This window comes from Drosophila sechellia, chromosome 3R (assembly GCF_004382195.2).
Source record: "Drosophila sechellia strain sech25 chromosome 3R, ASM438219v1, whole genome shotgun sequence".
Classification (NCBI taxonomy): Eukaryota; Metazoa; Arthropoda; class Insecta; order Diptera; family Drosophilidae; genus Drosophila; species Drosophila sechellia.
Window position 1 is genome coordinate 16,615,095 of NC_045952.1, and position 19,580 is coordinate 16,634,674.

A 19,580-nucleotide genomic window follows, 5' to 3' on the forward strand; every position below is an offset into this window, starting at 1 on the left:
GCAAATCTGTTTGTTTAAGCTCATTGCTTTCAATGTTTGCCGAGTATAAAATCAAACAAACACTTTACGTTTATTTTGTTTACTCTTTGCAGACCCTAAAATGAAGCTCCCCTTGGGGCTGTTGATGATTTGTTTGGGCTTGACCCTCGCAAAAGGTTAGTACCACGAAATAAACCTAAATGAATTGTATAAATTTAATAATTTTTCAATTTTTAAATCAGGAGAGACAAATCTGCCACCTGTATTCACGCAGACCCTGAACAATATTATCCTTTACGAGAATGTGACTGTGGGTACGGTAGTTTTCCGTTTAGAAGCCTATGATCCGGAAGGAAGTCCTGTTACCTATGGAGCCATCGGTGCGGATCACTTCAGCGTGGATCCAGTTTCGGGAAACATAACGCTGATAAAACCACTGGATCGCGAGGAGAAGGATAGCTTGAAGTTCCTGGTGTCGATAAGGGATCGCGTAGATCCAGAGGGAGAGTCGGAAAGGGATAATGTGGTCGAAGTGCCGATTACTTTTATTATTCTTGATCTGAACGATAATCCACCAGAATTTCAAAATGTTAGTACACTTATTAGCTTATTAGATTGGATATACATTTAATACTGGTTTTAATTAAAATATAGACTCCCTATGAGGCCGATGTAAACGAGGATGCTGCGGTGGGCACAACTATATTTGATAAGATTACAGTCAAGGATAGGGATATAGTTGGCGAAAGTCTCGATTTGAAATGCTTGCCCCAACAGCAAAGTCCCGAAGCTTGCAAAAAGTGAGTAGCTCTCGCAAAATTCAAGAGATATACCGAACTAATCATTTTAATTCCAAACCAGATTCCGCTTGCATATTATAAAGCGAGATGCCACCATTCTGGAAGCAGCAGTTGTGCTCAATGATACCCTGAACTATAATCAGCGGATGGTTTACCACTTTCAAATCGAAGCCACCGATGGGCCGCACAAGACGCAAACAACGTTTGAGGCAAGGGTGAAGGATGTGCAGGATAAGCCGCCTGTATTTCAGGGCTCCCTCTCCACGGTTATTGATGAGGACAGTCCCATTAACACCTTGGTGCTTACTGTCCACGCTAGGGATGGTGATACAGGCGAACCAAGGAAGATTGTATATGATCTACGGACAAGTAAGTCGAGTACATATTCTCTTCTTTTAATTCGTACTTATATGTTTACGTATTTCACAGATCCCAATGATTACTTCCTGCTGGATGCTCAGACAGGAGAACTGCGTACAGCTAAACCATTAGATCGGGAAGCTTTGGAAGATTCCACTGGTATTATATCGCTGGTGATTCGCGCTCGTGAGCTTGTGAACGGAGTGCCCAGCGATGATCCCCTCACAAGTGCTACGGCCAAGGCAACAGTGACTATTAGGGATGTAAACGACTCTCCACCGGTGTTCAATCACAAGGAGTACTCCGTGTCCCTCTTGGAGAATACTCTACCTGGCACACCGCTCGCACTGGACATGAGCGTCAGCGATGCTGACGTGGGCATTAACTCCAAATTTGCACTGCGCCTAGATGACGTTTCCGGCGTATTCGATGTGGAACCTAAGCTGGTCACCGGCTACTCGCAGGTCAATATTCGCGTCGCAAACGGCACTCTGGACTACGAGAATCCCAACCAGCGGAAGTTCATCGTTCTGGTGGTGGCCGAAGAGACAGACACCAATCCACGGCTATCCTCCACGGCAACGATTACAGTGAGTGTTTTGGATGCCAACGACAATAAGCCAGTTTTCGAGCAGGAGAGCTACTCTGCATCTGTTTCGGAGGCGGCGCTTCCGGGTCAGTACATCGCCACCATTACGGCTCGGGATGTGGACTCCGGAAGTTATGGTGACTCCGGCATTCGGTACAGCTTATCCGGAACCGGTGCCGAACTTTTCCATGTCAATGAGCAGACCGGTGTTATAATCCTAGCCAATTGCCATGGCAATGGGGAGAGCAATAGACGCGAGCGACGTGATCTGAACGGGGATGAGCATGTCGAGGATGAAGATGGCGAGGGTCACCTGGAAATGCTCTCCATGGAGGCAGCTACTCGAGAAATTGGCACAGAGCCCACCGTCCAGTACACGTTAATCACCCAGGCGCCAGAGGAGCATGCATCGTCGGTTCCACTATCAGCTCCTGTTCCACACGCAGCTCCATCTGGAGTTCCCGCAGCGACTGCTAATGACGACAAGGCACCGCAGACGTGTCTGGACTACGAATCGGAGACCACGTACTTCTTGTCATACAAGGTGAGTGACTGTCTCAATCTTCGTGTGCGGGTGGCAAGGTTTTTATGTGCGTACGCTGATGAGGGAACCATGTGGGATGTGCATCGCGTTTGCAGATCCCTCCATAACATGTAGAATATAAATAACGAAAGAGGATTGATATTCAGGCCTGCGTCTTGATATATTTGATATCTTCTTAACGCCTTAAATCTGATTTAAACAAATTCTTCCCGTTTTATCATTTAGATATATTTAGCTAAATAATCACTTTTCTTTTTTTCCTTTTCAAATGTATATTTCGAATGGCCACTTCGTTGCACATAAATTATGATAATAAGCTGAATAAATTAAAAGCTTTAATAATTAATTGCGTGTACATACATTCCGTATTTTTATGACAACTGAATGAAACTAAATAACTATTATGAGGTTTTAACTAAATTTTCCTATATCTATCTCTTAAGGCCACCGACGATAATGGACGTGGATCCGCATCTGTAGTGTCCCTACGGATTTCTGTCACTGATGCCAACGATTCCCCGCCAGTCTGCGAAAGTCCCCTGTACAGGGCGAGCGTGGATGAGGGAGCAGTGGTCTTTGATTCCCCGCTGATTGTCAAGGCAAGGGATGCGGACACCATGTCCAGAATTAGCTACAGAATCCGGGGCTCTGAGCAAGTTGAGAGCATTTTCGATATTGATCGTGAGACCGGGCAGATCATCATCAGGCCGAATGCCACGCTAGATGTGACCAATTTAAATAGCGATCAGCTCATCTTCGCTGTGGAAGCCAACGATGGACTATTCACTGCTCACTGCGGCGTGAATATCACGGTTCGGGATGTAAATAACCATGTGCCCAATTTCGAGCAGCAGAGCTACAGTGCCGTCGTCGAGGAGAACTCGGAGATTGGAACGAGCGTGGAGCGGGTGCATGCAACCGACTTGGATACGGGCAAGAATGCCGAGCTACGCTACCGCATACAACAGGGCAGCTTTGACGATTTTGGCATCGTTGAGACTACCGGCGAGGTGTTTGTTTCCCGGAAACTGGACTTCGATCGGCGCAACACCTATCAGCTGCAGATTCAGGCTTCCGATCAGGGAACCCCAAGTCTTACGGGAACCGCCACTCTGACGATAAATGTTCAGAACAGTAATGATAAGGATCCGTATTTTGTGCCAGCTACACAGCATGCTGAAGTGCGAGCAGACGCTCCTCCCGGGCAATTGGTCTACACTCTAATCGCCTTGGATCCCGATGTTGCCAACCATAATGCTTTGGAGTTTGCCGGCACCGACGACATCACCGCAATCGACAAGGAAGGCAAGGAGTTGCCGCATTATGATCAGTTCAAGGAGTACTTTAAGATTTCCAGAAACGGAAAGGTTTCGGTCAACAAGCAGTTGGACCGCAATTTGTTTGCTGTGATGAGGATCAATGTTCTGGTTACGGACAGCACAGCTCCCAATGTCCAGCAGGGTCGCGGTTTGCTTATCATACAAATCATTGATGTCAACAAGAATCCACCGGTAAGTAAAATATCTGATATCAGATTTTATAGTATATTATCATTCTATTTTAAGATATATATTTAGTTAGGAAAAATCCAAGTTTTGGTTCTCCAATTCGATTTCATCTACACTGTCTGGTCCCAAACTATGTGATTCCTCGTTGAAGGAAACTAGAGTAGCCAAGTGGTTGTGATGGTCCGAATAAATATTCCTAAGACGAGTATAAATGTTATAAAGCAACTTTTTTTATATTTATGTTATAAAATCTTACAAGACAGAGATGCTGCAGGCAATCTTGACTCCCATCTGTATAAGAAAGAAGATGAAAACAGGCGTACTTTTAGGATAGAGATAGCACAAGCTGCCGTAGCCCAAAGTAATCTCGCAGAGATTTAGGACGACATTGTCAATGGCCTGCACTATGATGGTAGGCATAAGCATCTCAGCTTGCGAATTTGTTAGAATTGGGTATCTGCATATAGAAATATTTCAAATTGTTAAATGGAGTAATCGCTTAATAAATTCACTCACATCGCCACAATCTTAGATGCCAATCCTACGAAGCATAGACAAAAGCGAATCACTATGAAAACACTGATGAGGAATATAAAGATCTCCCTGATCCAAAGCTCCTCATTTGATCCATCCACGCCAGCTTTCACGTGTTTCAAGTCTGCATATAAGCGGTACACATTCATATAAGTGGCACTGTGCAAAATCGAAAATACATTAATGAATAGAAGCTTAAGCTTAGGAGCGGATAGCTCATTGATCATTCTTCCAATGTGGGGTTTGATGGCTTAAGGAGAAAATTCACGTGAAATTTTAGCTAATAATTTTGATTATGTTCTCAAAGTCACAGATAATAAGAATAAATCATTTTTTCAGCGCTTCAATGCACCGTGGAGTGTGGAGCAGCCGCAAATCAAGCTGCAAATGGTGGAGGAGCAGCCTGTGGGCACCGTACTGGCTACTCTTCAGGCCACCGATGAGGACTCCAGCATTGGCGAGTTTAATATCAGTGACAACGACTATTTCGCCATTAACCAGACCAGCGGAATGATCTACACCATTGCCCGGCTCGACTACGAAGCCGTAAAGGAGGTCAAGTTCCAAGTCACCGTCAGTGATACGGGTGTGCCCGCTTTAACAGCCACCGCTGATGTGGTGGTGGATATTATTAACCTGAACGATAATGACCCAAAGTTCTCTCAATCTGATTATTACTTCAATGTTACGGAAAACTCACCCCGCGGCACGGTGGCGGGAAAAGTGGAGGCCCACGATGGGGATGTAGGCGTCTTTGGTGAAATCACTTACACGCTGATCGGGGAAAATAACAAGTACTTTAGCATTGATGCCTATACGGGCAACGTAATGGTGGCCAATTCCTCGATTCTCGATCGAGAGCAAATTAAGGAGCTCACGCTCTCCGTGGTGGCTCAGGATAAGGCTCCAGCTGCTGTCCAAAAATCGGCTACGGCAACGGTGAGTAGAATGATTCCCGATTTCCTTTTTGCTTTACCTTAGTTACTTTATAAACAACAGATCCACATTAACATTTTGGATGTTAATGATAATGCTCCCGTTTTTACACGAGATGTATACAACTCTACGGTGGCGGAAAATGCCGCCTATCAGCCGCCTGCAGCATTGCTCCAAGTTCAGGCCATTGACCAGGATGAGGGTCTATACGGAGATGTGCGGTATATCATTACAGCTGGCAACGAAATGGGACTCTTCAAACTTGATGCGCAGTCTGGCATTGTGTATCCAGCGCAAAGTTTGTCCGGAAAACATGGAGCCTACGAGCTAACAATTTCGGCACGCGACACTCAAGGATCGGGAACCATGGAAAGCACAACGAAAGCGATTATTACTGTACTAAGGGTTAACCGCCATAAGCCGGAGTTCGTTATACCCGCGTTGTCCAATGCCACCATTGAGATACCCGGTGATATTGTTCAGCCGGATTATCTACTGCTCACCGTCAGGGCAATGGATAATGATACGGAGGAAAATGGCAAAGTAAGTTACCACCTGCAGGTGAACAATCGGAACGAGCAGCAGACCGGGGAATTCAAGATCGATGAAGTGACAGGAGAATTGCGAGCCAAGACGCAGCTGAACCGTAAAAACCGTGCCAAGTAAGTCTACTTTACTTTTACGAAGAGCTTTTCTAATGTGTAATTCTAATTCTAAAATCCGTTAGCTACGATATAATATTGGTTGCCCGAGATGCAGGCAATCCTCCATTTGAATCCCTGCGCCTCCTAAGCGTAAGCATTGTTGATGCCAACGAGAACCGACCGGAGTTTCCTGATGCCTCCAATCCCTATAAGGTGTCGATCAACGAGAATAGCGGTCGGGATGTGAAGATTGGACACATTCAAGCGGCCTCAAGAAGCAAGCACAACCGGGATATATTCTACTACATGCTGTTGGGCAATGAGGATGGTGCGTTTTATGTGGACAAGCTGACTGGCGATATATACACAAACAAGAGCTTAGATCGCGAAGAAACGGATGTGTACACTTTATACATCCTAGCCAGCATCAAGGCGGATCTGCATATATCCGAAGAGGAACGCGCCTCTTTCTCGATTAAGACCCTCAACCGGGATAACACAGTCGCAAAAGTGGCCATTACAGTCTTGGATGTGAACGACAATCCTCCCGTGTTTGAAAAGCCCATCTACTACGCCGGAGTAAACGCCAATGCCAAGATGGGAGCAGCTATTACGCTGGTAAATGCAACGGATGCAGATCAAGGCAAGAACGCAAAGATCGAGTTTATGATCGTCGCCTCGAATCTGTATAAGTTTGGAGCCACCAAATCCACAGGATCGATTGTTCCCAGTCCGTTTGCCATTTCGCAGGATGGTCGCATCTCAGCAAACACTATAATGGCTGAGTACAACCAGGATCGTTTCGAACTGGAGATCGTGGCAAGAGAATTGGAGCAACCACAGCTCTCAGCCAGTACTAAAGTGAATGTAAGTGATAGTTATATTTTGTATAACAATCGATTAAATATTATTTTATTTCATGCAGATCTGGGTCTTTGATGGCACGCAGCTGGTGCGTGTAATTCTGTCCCGTCCGCCGGAAGAGGTTTACCAGGAACAGGAGGAGATCATTGCTGAGTTGCGCAATGCCACCCAGCATCGCATCATCGTTGATGAAATAAGATTCCATTTGGACTCGATTGGACGCATTCGTATGGACTGGTGTGACCTGTACTTCCATGCAGTTGATCCTCAGACCCAGCAAATTGCACCAGTTGATGAGATTCTCAAGGATATCGACAGAAACTACGATTATCTAAAGGTAATTCATTTAAACTTCGTTTTGTTTATATGTATTTTAACTAACATTGCTTTATTTCAGGATTACTACGCTGGTTTTGCCATAGAGAACGTTGTGCCCGCCTACATAGCTATTGTGCAAGATGAGTTTGATCTAGCAGTGGCTGGATTGGTGGCGCTGGTCATCGTCCTTTTTGTTGGCGTTATTAGTTTTATTGTCCTATGCTGCTGCCTAAAGCATTGGAATCTTTCGGTGCCCGTGGAGACCCGTCGCAAGGAGGCCCTAATTAAGAAGCAGATTATAGAGGACCTAAACACTACCGAAAATCCGCTGTGGATAGAACAGTAAGTCCTGATATAAACTGGTTTTGAATAGTTCCTGATTTTCTTTATTTTCCTTCAGAAAATTGAAACTGTATGAGGAACAGGAACTGACAATGCAGGTTTTCTCGGAGCCCGATCACATATCCAACTCTGAGGCACCGGGCCACCTCGACCATCGTAGCTCTCTTGAGCAGGTTCATCATGTGGGCCAGACGATGGACAACACGTATGCCACCATTCAGCCGCGCAATAATCAAAATCGTCTTACTGGCGGCGGTGGTGCCGGCGGTGGATCGATGCGCAGCGGGGGAGGTGCCAGCGCCGGAGGAGTGGGAGGTGCTGGTCTACTACTGGCCCGCGTTGATCCGCACATGAATGAATTTGCGGACTATGCCACGTTGCGAAACAATAGAGCACCCTCGGTAAGAATCCACCAAGCTGAAAGTAAAGAATATAATTTATATTTACACTTCTCCCTCTTCAGTTGTACGAGTTCACAGGATCCACATTTCAGGCTCCCATCCGGGACGGAGACGACGCCGTGGCCGAGCTGATCTAAGGGTCGATGGGAACTGCTGCCCAAAAAGATGTGTAAATTATGTAGTAGCTGTGTATCTGTGTTGTAGACAAGCCCTCGCCGTGGTTAAGTTCAACCGAATCTGTTCTGTTGCACCTTTGAGTTCGTCGTTGCGTTTTCATCAACAATATTCTAGACACGTACATAGCACATATAAATACTTATATACATAGCGTAGTTGTAACTGGTAAGCCAGCGTTTATCTAGAACTCAAGTAATCAGGATAGAGAGCCAGGAGCAGAAACAGAACTACAAGAACCCATAGAGGAAATTCTCCCGCATAATTAATGACAATAATATATATGTACTATTATATATTGACAATGTCTAGCCGTAATGAAAGGATATGAATATGTAAGAGTTACTAATGTACATCTACAATGGCATCTACACAATTCAGTCTTTACTCGAAAACTTCCGCGATATTAGTTTTAATGGCGATCCAAATCGCCTACAGCTTAAGTTGTACCACTAAAAAGACTAAATTATTTGCTCTTCCAATTCCGTAACACGTTTAGTTGTGTGTTAACAATTAGTTACTTAGATCCTAGTTTAATTAGCCAAACTTGCTCATACTTATAAGTTCAGAATTTAAGTTGGAGTGAATTGGAAATGTGCAACGAACTAAGTTACTTTTGACCGCTGTCCGACTCCTCACGGGCAGAGCCAGAAACTCATTTATGTTTGCATTTACATTAAACATATACACATACATATGATAATTGTGGTTTTATTTGAATTTTGTGGTTCATTGAACAGCGCAGTTTTACACCTGTTGATATTTGCAAGTTTGATACATATATAAACAAAAACAGAAGCCGTTGCCGAGTTGCGCATGGTTGCTAGAAGGCGCAGGGAGAATAACAAACTCACACCCCCTGGAATTTTCTTAGCACAGGCATTTCTGATTTTCTAATCATCAACAGCGGTGAACAAACCTGCTGAATTCCTAATCACACAAATTTAAATTAAATATATATATTTTTTTGAGATAGAAATTGAGAAATTGAAATAGTACCAGCAAAATGGAGGAGCTGGATATAACAAGCGTGGGTCAATTCCAGACCCTGGTGCGCTACAACAACCCGGTGCTGGTGGTGAAGCACCCAGACAAGAAAGGTGGCGCTCCGCTAACAGAGATAGAGATGAAAAGGCCCCAAACGGCGGGAGCTTTGCTAGATACCAAAAGGGAAACCGAGGAGATTCTAAATTCCATATTGCCACCGCGCTGCTGGGAGGAGGATGGTCAGTTGTGGCAGCAGTCTGTGTCTAGTACTCCAGCAACACGCCAGGATGTGATCAATTTGCAGGAGATGCTTGATACTAGGCTACAGCAGACCCAAGCTCGTGAGACAGGTATTTGTCCCGTGCGCCGCGAACTCTACTCACAATGTTTTGGTAAGACAATCCATTTTTGCCATTTTCCATCTTGTTAAAACTCCATCATCGCAGACGAAATCATTCGCCAGGTTACCATTAACTGTTCAGAGCGTGGCCTGCTACTGCTGCGCATACGTGATGAGATCGCCATGTCAATGGAGGCCTATGAAACATTATACTGCAGTTCCGTAGCCTTTGGCATGCGCAAGGCTTTGCAGGCGCATGAGGAAAAGGAAATGCTTCGAGATCGGGTCAAGACTCTTGAACTAGACAAAGAGGCACTGGAGGAGATAATAGCAGATATGAAGCTTAAGCAGGAACAGGCAGAGCGCCGTAATGCTGAACTGAGGGCCTCCGAAGAAAAGAAGTTCACGGAGGAGATAACTTTCCTGAAGAAGACCAACGCTCAGCTGAAGGCTCAGCTAGAGGGCATAACCGCACCCAAGAAGTAAACGGAGATTTATGGTGTGTGGTCTATGCGTTTTGCATTTGTCACTTTAACTTTGTTGGAACTTAATGAAATTAAATTATTTAAGCAACTGAACAATAACTAAGACTCTTCAGGTGGAGCGGACTCCTGGGTTTTATCTTGAGTAGTAGTAGCAGTAGCTTCCTGTTCAATTTGTTCCCTTTGGGCCATCTCCGTGTCGTCCACGTTTATTTCGTTGAGAATAGGGGTGGGCTTAAAGGCTTCTGTTGTTTTCTTTTTGGACAATGGCTCTTCCTTAGCAGCTCTTTTTTCCGGTGGCTCTTCGGAAGCTTCTGGAACATATTCCTCATCTTCCTGTAGCAGCTGGTTGCGCATTTCTTCCAACTCTTCTTCGGAAGGTAGAGTGCCCTTTAGCTCCTCCATTTTGGCCATGTACCGCTCGTACACAAGCTGTGCCATTTCGGACATGTTTTCTACTGTCTTGATATCTTGACTGGCTACATCAGCACTAGCCAAACGATCCGTCGGGTACTTGTCTTCGGGTACCAGACTCAACTTCAAAGGTCTCTGTGTTAGCTGAAAGAGTGCCGGAATTATAAACTTCTCAAAAACCATAAAATGCTATAAAAACTTACAAGTTTGAAAGTCTGCTGAAGTTCCAGACAGTTCTTAAACAAGGAGACCCTCCCAAATACATATAATCCCAGACGCGCTCGACTCATGGCCACCACTAAACGTCGTACATCCCGCAGATGTCCAACCGCCTTGGTGCGTACTAGAGAGATCAGTATGTAGTTGTTCTGCTGACCCTGGTATTTATCCACGGTGGTAATCTTATGCGGCCAACCAATAAGAGGATTGTTTCCGCAGCGGGCGTTGATTACGTCTCGGATGAGATGCTTTTGACCATTGTAGGTTGTCAAAATGGAGATCTTGGCTGCAGGGTAGCCCAACAGACGCATATACATGTACACGGCGACAATGTACTCTGCCTCAGCAAGATTCTGCGGGTTTTTAAAGAGGGGTTTTTAGAAAAGGAAAATTCTTGGAATTATTTAATTTCGTCTCACCTGGTAGAAATAGGGATTGGGCTCGCTTTCACCCACTCCCTTGAAATCTTCCACATTAATAAGCTGGTAGTCGTGGACAAATCCTGGATTAGCCTGTTTGTATTCATCCCGCTCAAAGATGTGCTGTAGGTCTTCCAGCTTCTTGTAGCGCCACTTGTACAACGAACAAATACTGGCTCGTGCACGACCCTGCCCGTCAAGATCTACGGTAGGCACTCCGAGACGAACTAGCCTGGTAAACAGACTCTGTTCCATGTTGGAGTACTTTTGGAAAGCCATGTTCTTAATCACAGGCGGCAGCTGATGATGATCCCCGATCATGATCCAACGTTTTAGACGATTAAGTCCATCCAGCGGATTCTGCAGCAGCAGGGGAATAAACGTTTCGATCTCCAGGATCTGTGCCGATTCTTCCATAAGGATATTGTCGTATCGAAAACCGAGATTAACCAGCTCCTTGCGTTTGAGTGCCGCATGTGTACAAGTCATGGCAATGATCTTTGCCTCTTTGACTAACAAGTACTTGGATCGATCCAGTCCCGTGCGAAGCAATTCAAAAGCACGGAACTCCTCTAGTTCGTTGAATATATCCGAAATGTATCGGAAATTAGAGCAGGCAGTATCCATAAGTTCATCATAATTCGCGCTCTTGAACAATGGCTGCGGGGCATCTGCGAAGAATTTTCCAAACGGAAACTCTTTTTCAAACTCTGCTCTCAGCTTCTCCACGTCCGCCTCCTGTTTATGTACGCTTATCTGACTCTGGAACTTCTCCCATCGAGCCATGACATTGTACAGGTAAAAATAGCCGGCGGTTTCACAAGTGTAAGCATTATCACCACTCACGCCGAGAGCCTCTTGCAACTTCTGCACCTGGCTTAGAAGATCCATACGCTTGGCCAGAACATAGTTGACTCGTCCATATCGACTGTAGTCTTTCTCGGTCTCCAAAGCTTCCTCGCCGTGACCAAGACGTAGCAAATGCCGCTCATCGATATCCAAAGCCATGATCTTTTCGAACAACTGGTTGAGCGCCTGATTGGAGTGGGTCACAATAAGGGTTCGTTGATTTGGGTGGTTGTGGTAAATATTCGATATAATTTGCACGGCCACGTCAGTTTTGCCGGTACCAGGCGGACCGACCACCAGTGTCAGTCCCGGTTGCATTCCCGCACGAATGGCTTCCACTTGTGTGGGTGTAAAGCGAATAGAGTTTCTAAAACGAAATGAAACGGTCATTTGTGATTAATTTGGATCAATCATTAATGAGAGATATAAAATATATTACGCTGGTTATTAGATTTCAATACTTACTGTTTAGGCTTGTCGCTAGGATATGGACCCCTGGCTTCATATTTGTACGGCTGCACCAAAATAGATTTGGTCAATTCCATTTCAGAATTATCTTCAGGATCCTCTCCATCGCTTTCCTTTTGAATAGGCACATCTTCAAATATTAGCCTAAAAGGAGGTTGGCGGTTTTCCTCTGGCACCTCACACTTCAAATTATATTTGGGGAAACTGTCCTCAAGATGATTGTAATCCAAGAAGGTATCGTTAAACTCCAGGCTGCGTTCTTGATTGGGCATATTACTGTAGTGCGCAGCTCCAGGATCACCATAGCCAAGAAGAATGTCGTGAAGCCAAGGCGGAACCACACATTCTGTATTCATTAAATGACGTATGGTTTCCAACACCGCCTTGAAGTTATTTTCCTTGGGCTTGCGGCGCATCAGGATGTTAAAACTTTCGTAGACATCGTCGGCTCCCTGAATAAACAACTTATTAAGTAACACTGTTGGCAATTAGCAGGAAATAGTTCGACACCTACCTCCTGGAGATCGTCCATATCCAAGCGGTACTGATTGGAGTCCAGCCAAACGCGGTAGCAACGATTCTCACCCTGCAACTGTGGCCTTGGTTCCGGGCCGTCTTCTATGACTCGGCCATTGGCATCTAGCATGCCCTCCACCTCACACCCACGGACACTGACCAAGCCCACCTGGGGAACAAAAGGCTCGCGGTGCTTGTACTTGGTGCCGTATGGTTGTGTTGGCTTTACGGTTATGAGGAAGCACACGTCATGCTTTCGAAGGTTCTCCCACTCTGCCTTGATCTCTCGACGCACGGAGAGAGTTACGCCCACATCAGCACGAACTCTTGATGGCTTCTTTTCGCCAAGATGAGGTTTGGCCACTTCGACAACGGCAAAGCTGGCAATGGGCAGAGCCATTCTTGCCCAGCCACCGAACACAACATCGCCATCTTCAGATTTCCATGGCAACATGCGGCTGACGGCATCTTCGATGTCTTGCCGGATTTCATAGGTGGATTCCAAGCGGAATAGATTAAAGTTGCGTAGGAGATAGTCGTGGAGAGTCAGGAACTGCAGATTAAGCTTGGGTAGCGCCAAGCAGCTCTCCCCGGAGTAATATTCCGAGGGTACCACATTCTCGTCCCAGATGATCTGCTCCGTGGGATACAGGGGCATCTCGTTAAGCGCCTCCAACTGCGAACAGCGTCGCTCATGTCGCGTAATCAGCAGCTCACGCAGAAATTGCTCGTCTACCCGATGCCAGTCCAAAGGTGAGACCACCTCCTCTGGCACCAGATTTAAGAACGTGGCAATCTGAAGGAGTCCCTTGCCATCCAACCCACCAAAGTGCTGCTCCAGCGACTCCCTGTTATCCACCGTCGCCACGTTGGACAAGGCAAATACCCGCAGGCTGGGAAACTTGGCGAACACCGCTCGCTGCAGTGAGGTGATCTTTTTGTAGTGCAGCTGGGTCATATCGTGATCTGTGAGCGAACTTCCAGTAACGTCGTTGATCTCGAAGCGGGTATAAAACTTCAGCATGTCCAGGAGCTGTAGGTATGTTTGTTTTTTCATAATGTTAAAGCAATTAGCCAAGATGTCGTTAAATCTAATTAAGGGATATTACAAATAAATGAATTTTCAACCCCCATTTTGGCTGATCCGCTCCTGTCCGGTTACCCAAACGCGCGTGTTGAATGGAACGTGTTTGTTGTACTACCTGCCCTCGTGAATTCTACAAACTCACGCAAACATTGAGCGTTTCTCTTTCTTAGCTCTCTCTCTCTTTTTTGATTTCAGCTGCACTACAGGTATTCAAAGCCAGACATACTGTGTAAGTCAAGCCGGTTGGTGTACCCCAAAAGGTTGATACGTCATCATTTTGGGCAAGACCACTCACACAGTTGCACCAGCTAAGTTTGGCTATGTGTGCGAGAGAGGTAGTGCTAATTAGACCAGCCAGGTGAGCGGAAAGCGGAAGTCCTTGCTGTTGGAATGGGGGGACTTTCCCTGAAACCCAATATATGCGTGTGTGTTCAATACAAATCTGTGTTGAAGGTTAGCTGAAGGGTGTTGCGGACTAACATTTAACTAAAGGGAAGTCTTTAAAGAAGACATCTTATCTTCCCTTCCATTTCAGAGTTTGTGGAGGTGCGTGAGGACAAGTGCGATGACAGGGCACGCGTCAATAGAGCATTGCCCACAGCTGCATCTTATCGCGCCGCATCATCAAGCCTCATCCTGGCGCAGGAAGCGAGGGGAGGGGGAGCACTAGAGTGCGCTGGAGGAGCAAACAAAGCCGTCGCTTACTCGTACAGGCAGACATTGCCGGTTCCTGCTTCACTCGCACTGACTACTTGCTCCAATTGATAATTTCCGTCGCTCAATTTAAAAAAAGAGAGCACGGAGAGGGAAAGAGGGCGCGAATTCAAAGCCTTGCTTCAACATTTTATACCCTCGATGGATCAAAGGGTATTATACAACGCTACTGTTGAGTATATAGATCTGTTTGCATTTTCACTTTCAAATGAAATCAGAATAGTTAAATTGAAATAGCATTTTGTCATATAGAAACCGTAGTACGCCTACATAAATGTCTAATGTCTTCTTCTATATTTGATAGCATATCTTAAAAAAGTATTTAATCGGTAAATAAATAAAACGATATTATATGTGGGTTTTAGTTCCTTCGGACAGGGCAGTGAATAGTCGGGGCACTCGGGTACAACGCTGTCTGGTTTTTAATTCGAGAGAGGGAGCTCTTTGGTGGGGGTTGAGCGCTGCTCTCGCAACTCTCCACTCTCTCGCCGCCTTAGTGACTCGATATTAAGAGCCGGGAACAGAGAGTCATTCGCTTTTTGTCGTCGCTTCGAATCGGTTGATGTTGCTTCTTCAATTTTTATTTGGATTTGAATACTGTTTAAAGAGGAAGTAAAGCGCGCATTGTTTATTAACCGAATACGAGTCTGAAACCCAGACAAAAGTGCCTTTGTGGGTGTGTGTTGATACAAAAAAGTGTCGCCTTACTTGAGTTCTGGCATGCAAGTCATGATCTTGGCTCACAGCCGGCACCTTGATGACGCATTTCTTAGCAAGCGCAGATCCACATAAACACCGACGGCAACTGCCTTTTACCTGTGTATTGTATCTGTATCTGTGTCTGTGTTACTAAGCAAAAGATGCTCGTAAAAACGCTTGGCGCGCATTTTGCAGCCGGGCAAAATGCAAAAAAATGCAGCTGCTCCGCTCTACTGATTCCCCTGCTCTGCGTATTACTTCTTAGTCTAAGCCCTTTACCAGTAAACAGTCATCTAACTAGCGCCGGATCATCAACGGGGCTATCTTCCGATCCCAACCTAGTGCTGGTCAATAAATGCTGCGAGAAGTTCGAGATACACGTGGACCAAGAGTGTCATCAGGTCAACGAAACGGGTAAGTTCAACAGCTGGCCAGGCGGAAAACTCCTAGTCGCTCGAAAAAGTTGCCATAACAACCACAACGAAGTTGGTTGGCCATTCAACTTTATGGATTTTCCCTTCTGGCATGCAACATATGTATGCCCAACATTAAATGGCCCATTTGTTGGCTATCAGTGGATCAGTGGAACGAAGCCAACAGCTAAATATCCCCAACTCCACGGTTCGTACTCCCCCAAAAAAGTTCTTAAAACAAACAGAGGGTGGCCCCAATCCTGATGAGAAATATGATTTATGCTGTGGGGCATGTTTCTGTTTAAACTTTAAAGTAGCCACTTGATGAGGGATTCCCAAATCGAGAATATCATCTCTTGGAAGTAAAATGAGGCAAAAAATCCATTAGTAAGGTACTATAGATGCTTCTGTTCCCCATAAATGGGAGCCCAGGTAATTTATGTTTTTGGGCTAATATAGTGATACACAAATATTTGAATTGTGTCAAAGAGTCAAGCCTTATATACCAACTTACAATGACTATTTGCCTTGGGTGAATGTTTGACAAACAATCGCAATAATTGTGGGAAATAGAAAAACGTACTCCAACAAATATATCGAAATTCTAGCTCGGACAACTAAAACTGAATAAAACATTTATGACCATGGATCGGCCATATAGGTGACACATAAAAATGTATGTAACTATTACTGATAGTTGAATCATTGCATTGTACTGATCTCATCCGATTTTAATTGTAGTCATTTGAGTAATCCCAATCCTACAACAGGGCACATAATCGCAACATGCAATCTAATTTCCGTGTGCTTAGCTATGATTAACATATGAATGGCTGAGTGGAAAAAAATGTATCCGAACTCCGATAATTGAAGAAGAACCAATCCGCAAAAATTGCAAAACCAGCTGATGAAGGCGAATGGAACAGCTCAAGTTCTTTGCCCAGAAGCGTAAATATTTATCGCGGAGAGAAAAGAAAATCTGGCTCCCCTCTGATCCACTAGCCGCGACAAAAGCAGCAATAACTCGAACTGCCTTAATGATTTTCCACGGTCTGTGTTCTCTATTTATCGTCGGTTTCCATTTGCAGACTACTTCCAGCCAATGTTCACCAGCTATGGAGGAGAGCAAAACAGGCCCGTTAATTTCAAATTCGTCATCGGGATTCCAAATTGTGGATCCATGCAGATGTGGCCCATATATCACTATGCTGGCGTGAGTTTAATGTTCTTTGTACATAAATTTTTAGATACTTATAGATATTTTTATATTTTTCAGAGCTCTGATAAGCTAGTGTTGCTGGATGATGGGAGGTTAAGGCATTACACCAATGCCGAAAATGAAGAAGAGGAGCGTCATGGAATACAGTCGGATTATGAGGAGGATATTGCCGGCAGTCTGGAACCGCTATACCATGATTACGATAAGGGATTGTATTGCATTGACAAGGTAAGAGTAGCTAAAGTCCACATAAATTTCATGGATAATCATAAAATCCATTCGCAGGCCACTTCCAGTACTGGAGAGGAAAATGTGCTCTTCGCCAAGATTTGCTTGGCCCGCAAGGAGATCAAGTGGAGTGACTCAAACTTCCTGCTCCGCAAAATCTTAAACCCAATATTCCATGGCATCTCGCTTATTATCCTGCTGGTCATCGCCATCATCTATTTTATACTCCCAACTCTCAGGTGAGCAATGGTTTGAATTTGACTTGCTTCATGCGTTAATTTCGAATCCATTCAGCAGAGATCTGGTTGGAAACATTGTGACAACGATAGCCGTGTGCCTTATGGTAAGCCAGGCAGCAGACCTTGTGAGAATTTTCACCGAGCTGACCAGCCATGTGAGTTTCATTGTGGCGGACATCATCCTGTGCTTCAGCCTCTTGGCAGCCTTCTTCTGGCTGAACAGTTTCGGTTTTTACATTTGGAAGACCTTTCGTTCGAGGAACGTCTTCCTGCGAGTCACGGACGGCAGGAAGTACTGCTACTATTCCGCGTATGCTTGGGGATGCACAGCAACGATGGCTGCACTGGCTGTCTTCGCACATTTTTTTCTTGACGCCGAATCCTATAAACAGGAGCACATGGTGGGCGAGCAAGAGACGATCGGCTGGCTAGGCATATGCATATTCTTTGCTCCAATTGCTTGTACCATTTTGGTAAACATATTCTTCTATGTGACCACCAGAAAGTTGATTAACCGCAGGACGGTATACGGCCGCATTGCGCACAAGTTGAAGGCCAAGTAAGTAGAAAGGCAAATCATCATTGCTCATAAGACACATAAGTACATGAAAACATCTTCTTCTTTGTAGTTTCATCATGTTCTCCCTGATGTTGTTGGTAATGTCAATAGCCTGGCTATTCCTCATAATGTCCTGGCTGCAGATGGAAGGCCTGCTCTATGCCCACATCGTAGTCAACGCACTGCAGACGCCTCTGTTGTTATACATCTGCGTTCTGCGCCAGCGACATGTGACATTTCTGCTAAAGAAGACCTGCTGCTACAATGAGCCACCGTCGGCAAACGACTGGGGCGATGAGCTGCATTATATGAACGGCAACGATTACTGAGGAGCCACCGTCCGCACTAATATAAGTGTTTTCGTAATTTAGCAATGTCCAACATTGAGATTTGTACTTAATTTTAACTAATTTATGCTGTACGAGATAGTTATTAAAAGAGAAGTCTGACACCTACCTGACCAAACAGTTTTCCCTCCTCGCGACGAACCAAGGGTGACAGAAGGGCCCGCACAATCAGATGACAGTCGTCTAAAACCGTGTTGAAGAAGCGTCGCGTCGGCAAAAGTGCCTCCAGGTCGATGATAAACTCTAGGAAGCGCTCACAGTAGTGAACCACGTTGCGTGGCACTTCGCCTTCTGCGGGAATGCTTTCGAGTATGTGCAAGAAGTCAATAATAAGGTTCTGCATAAAGTGTCTCTCCCAGAGGACCTCCGGTTTGCTGTCTTTCTCCTTCTTGAGCAGGCGTTTCCAGTACTTTCGCCACTCGGGAACTTCTCGAAGCTCCTGTTCGCGACGGCCTGCAAGCAAATACATTTTGGATCACTTTGATAGATGTTAAGAGTTGCGAAGAAGAACTTACGAGGCTGGAGGCAATGCCACATGGACAAGGAGACTAGTCGCTTGGCCTGTTCTCTGCACAGCTCTATCTCCATGCTGTTGAAGCAGTGGTTAATGAACATCAGCAGCGCTGTCCGCTCCCTCAGCGTGCTGCTTGCCTCCTTTGCCTTTTTGCTCGGCAAACAGCTCTCTAGCACGTGGCGAAAGAAGGGTGGATACTGATCCGGAAGCTTTTCAAACACGGTCCAAACTTCGACGCGCTCCCGGAACTTCTCGTTGGCCATTATAACGATGGACATAAGGTGGGCATGGGTGGCGGTTTCACGTTGGTAGTGTGGCCACAGGTACTGCTCCAGATACTGACTGAACTCCAGCATGTTGATCCTCCTTGCACTGTGGCCACCGCCATCACCGATCTCCTCATTGTAGATGCGTTCGATGATCTTGGCACTGTACGGCAGGTGATCTGCTTTCGTATCCGGCGTCCAGTACTGCGATGCCAGCTGTAAATAGGTTATCCAGATTTATAATTCACATTTCGATTTGTCCAGCGGAGCACCCACCTGCCAGATGACATCCGAGCTGAGCTGGGCCACTGTGAGCGCTCCACTCTTCTCCTTTGTAGTTTTAGCTGGTGGAACGGCTTGTTCGGCTCTAGTTTGACTTCTTCGCTTCATGTTGATCTTTTTAAATTGGACAAAAAGGATAATAAACACAAAAATATGCAGCAAAACAAACGCTGCCGGTTGCTAGTGTGACCGTTGAAGGGCCGACACAATATACCAATGTTTTTAATCCGAAATACTGTGTTCCTACCTCAACCCGTACCCACTGCAAAACGAATAACCAATCCGTTTAAAAATTTAGAAATACAAGAAATAAAATTATATTAATT

The 19,580-nt window shown here is 45.4% G+C and overlaps 5 protein-coding genes across 10 annotated transcripts in view; 3 read left to right on the forward strand and 2 right to left on the reverse strand.

Moving 5' to 3' along the window:
- Positions 1–8,693, forward strand: part of LOC6606757 (cadherin-87A) — a 55,819-nt gene extending 47,126 nt beyond the window's left edge. For all 5 annotated transcript variants that reach the window (XM_032721060.1, XM_002031518.2, XM_032721061.1 and 2 more), the window contains 13 exons: positions 93–155; positions 222–568; positions 634–779; positions 841–1,148; positions 1,209–2,272; positions 2,716–3,783; positions 4,654–5,253; positions 5,314–5,912; positions 5,978–6,761; positions 6,820–7,095; positions 7,156–7,418; positions 7,477–7,819; positions 7,882–8,693. In XM_032721060.1, the coding sequence (XP_032576951.1) occupies positions 101–155; positions 222–568; positions 634–779; positions 841–1,148; positions 1,209–2,272; positions 2,716–3,783; positions 4,654–5,253; positions 5,314–5,912; positions 5,978–6,761; positions 6,820–7,095; positions 7,156–7,418; positions 7,477–7,819; positions 7,882–7,956 (5,928 nt within the window). In that variant the 5' untranslated portion in view covers positions 93–100 and the 3' untranslated portion in view covers positions 7,957–8,693. The remainder of the gene's footprint in view (positions 1–92; positions 156–221; positions 569–633; positions 780–840; positions 1,149–1,208; positions 2,273–2,715; positions 3,784–4,653; positions 5,254–5,313; positions 5,913–5,977; positions 6,762–6,819; positions 7,096–7,155; positions 7,419–7,476; positions 7,820–7,881) is intronic.
- Positions 3,803–4,627, reverse strand: LOC116801446. The gene is made up of 3 exons (XM_032721069.1): positions 4,297–4,627; positions 4,037–4,237; positions 3,803–3,976 (listed from the first exon to the last, which is right to left on the reverse strand). Exons 1-3 carry the CDS (start codon positions 4,539–4,541, stop codon positions 3,850–3,852), a joined length of 573 nt encoding a protein of 190 aa, XP_032576960.1. The 5' UTR covers positions 4,542–4,627; the 3' UTR covers positions 3,803–3,849.
- Positions 8,694–8,792: 99 nt separating the features above from the next.
- LOC6606758 (putative inner dynein arm light chain, axonemal) lies at positions 8,793–9,867 on the forward strand. The gene is made up of 2 exons (XM_002031519.2): positions 8,793–9,372; positions 9,427–9,867. Exons 1-2 carry the CDS (start codon positions 9,000–9,002, stop codon positions 9,804–9,806), a joined length of 753 nt encoding a protein of 250 aa, XP_002031555.1. The 5' UTR covers positions 8,793–8,999; the 3' UTR covers positions 9,807–9,867.
- On the reverse strand, positions 9,814–19,447 carry LOC6606759 (RNA helicase aquarius). The gene is made up of 8 exons (XM_002031520.2): positions 19,249–19,447; positions 18,708–19,188; positions 18,302–18,645; positions 12,686–13,720; positions 12,169–12,623; positions 10,855–12,070; positions 10,420–10,788; positions 9,814–10,360 (listed from the first exon to the last, which is right to left on the reverse strand). The coding sequence occupies exons 1-8, from the start codon at positions 19,360–19,362 to the stop codon at positions 9,905–9,907; spliced, it is 4,470 nt and encodes a 1,489-aa protein (XP_002031556.1). The 5' UTR covers positions 19,363–19,447; the 3' UTR covers positions 9,814–9,904.
- Positions 15,037–18,305, forward strand: LOC6606760 (probable G-protein coupled receptor Mth-like 5). Of its 2 annotated transcripts, none has more exons than XM_032721068.1 (6): positions 15,037–15,601; positions 16,689–16,813; positions 16,877–17,047; positions 17,105–17,286; positions 17,342–17,845; positions 17,916–18,305. In XM_032721068.1, the coding sequence occupies exons 1-6, from the start codon at positions 15,349–15,351 to the stop codon at positions 18,172–18,174; spliced, it is 1,494 nt and encodes a 497-aa protein (XP_032576959.1). In that variant the 5' UTR covers positions 15,037–15,348; the 3' UTR covers positions 18,175–18,305. The 2 variants fall into 2 exon arrangements, with proteins under 2 accessions (XP_032576959.1, XP_002031557.1); XM_002031521.2 differs by having other exon boundaries at positions 17,345–17,845.
- Positions 19,448–19,580: the final 133 nt, after the last annotated feature.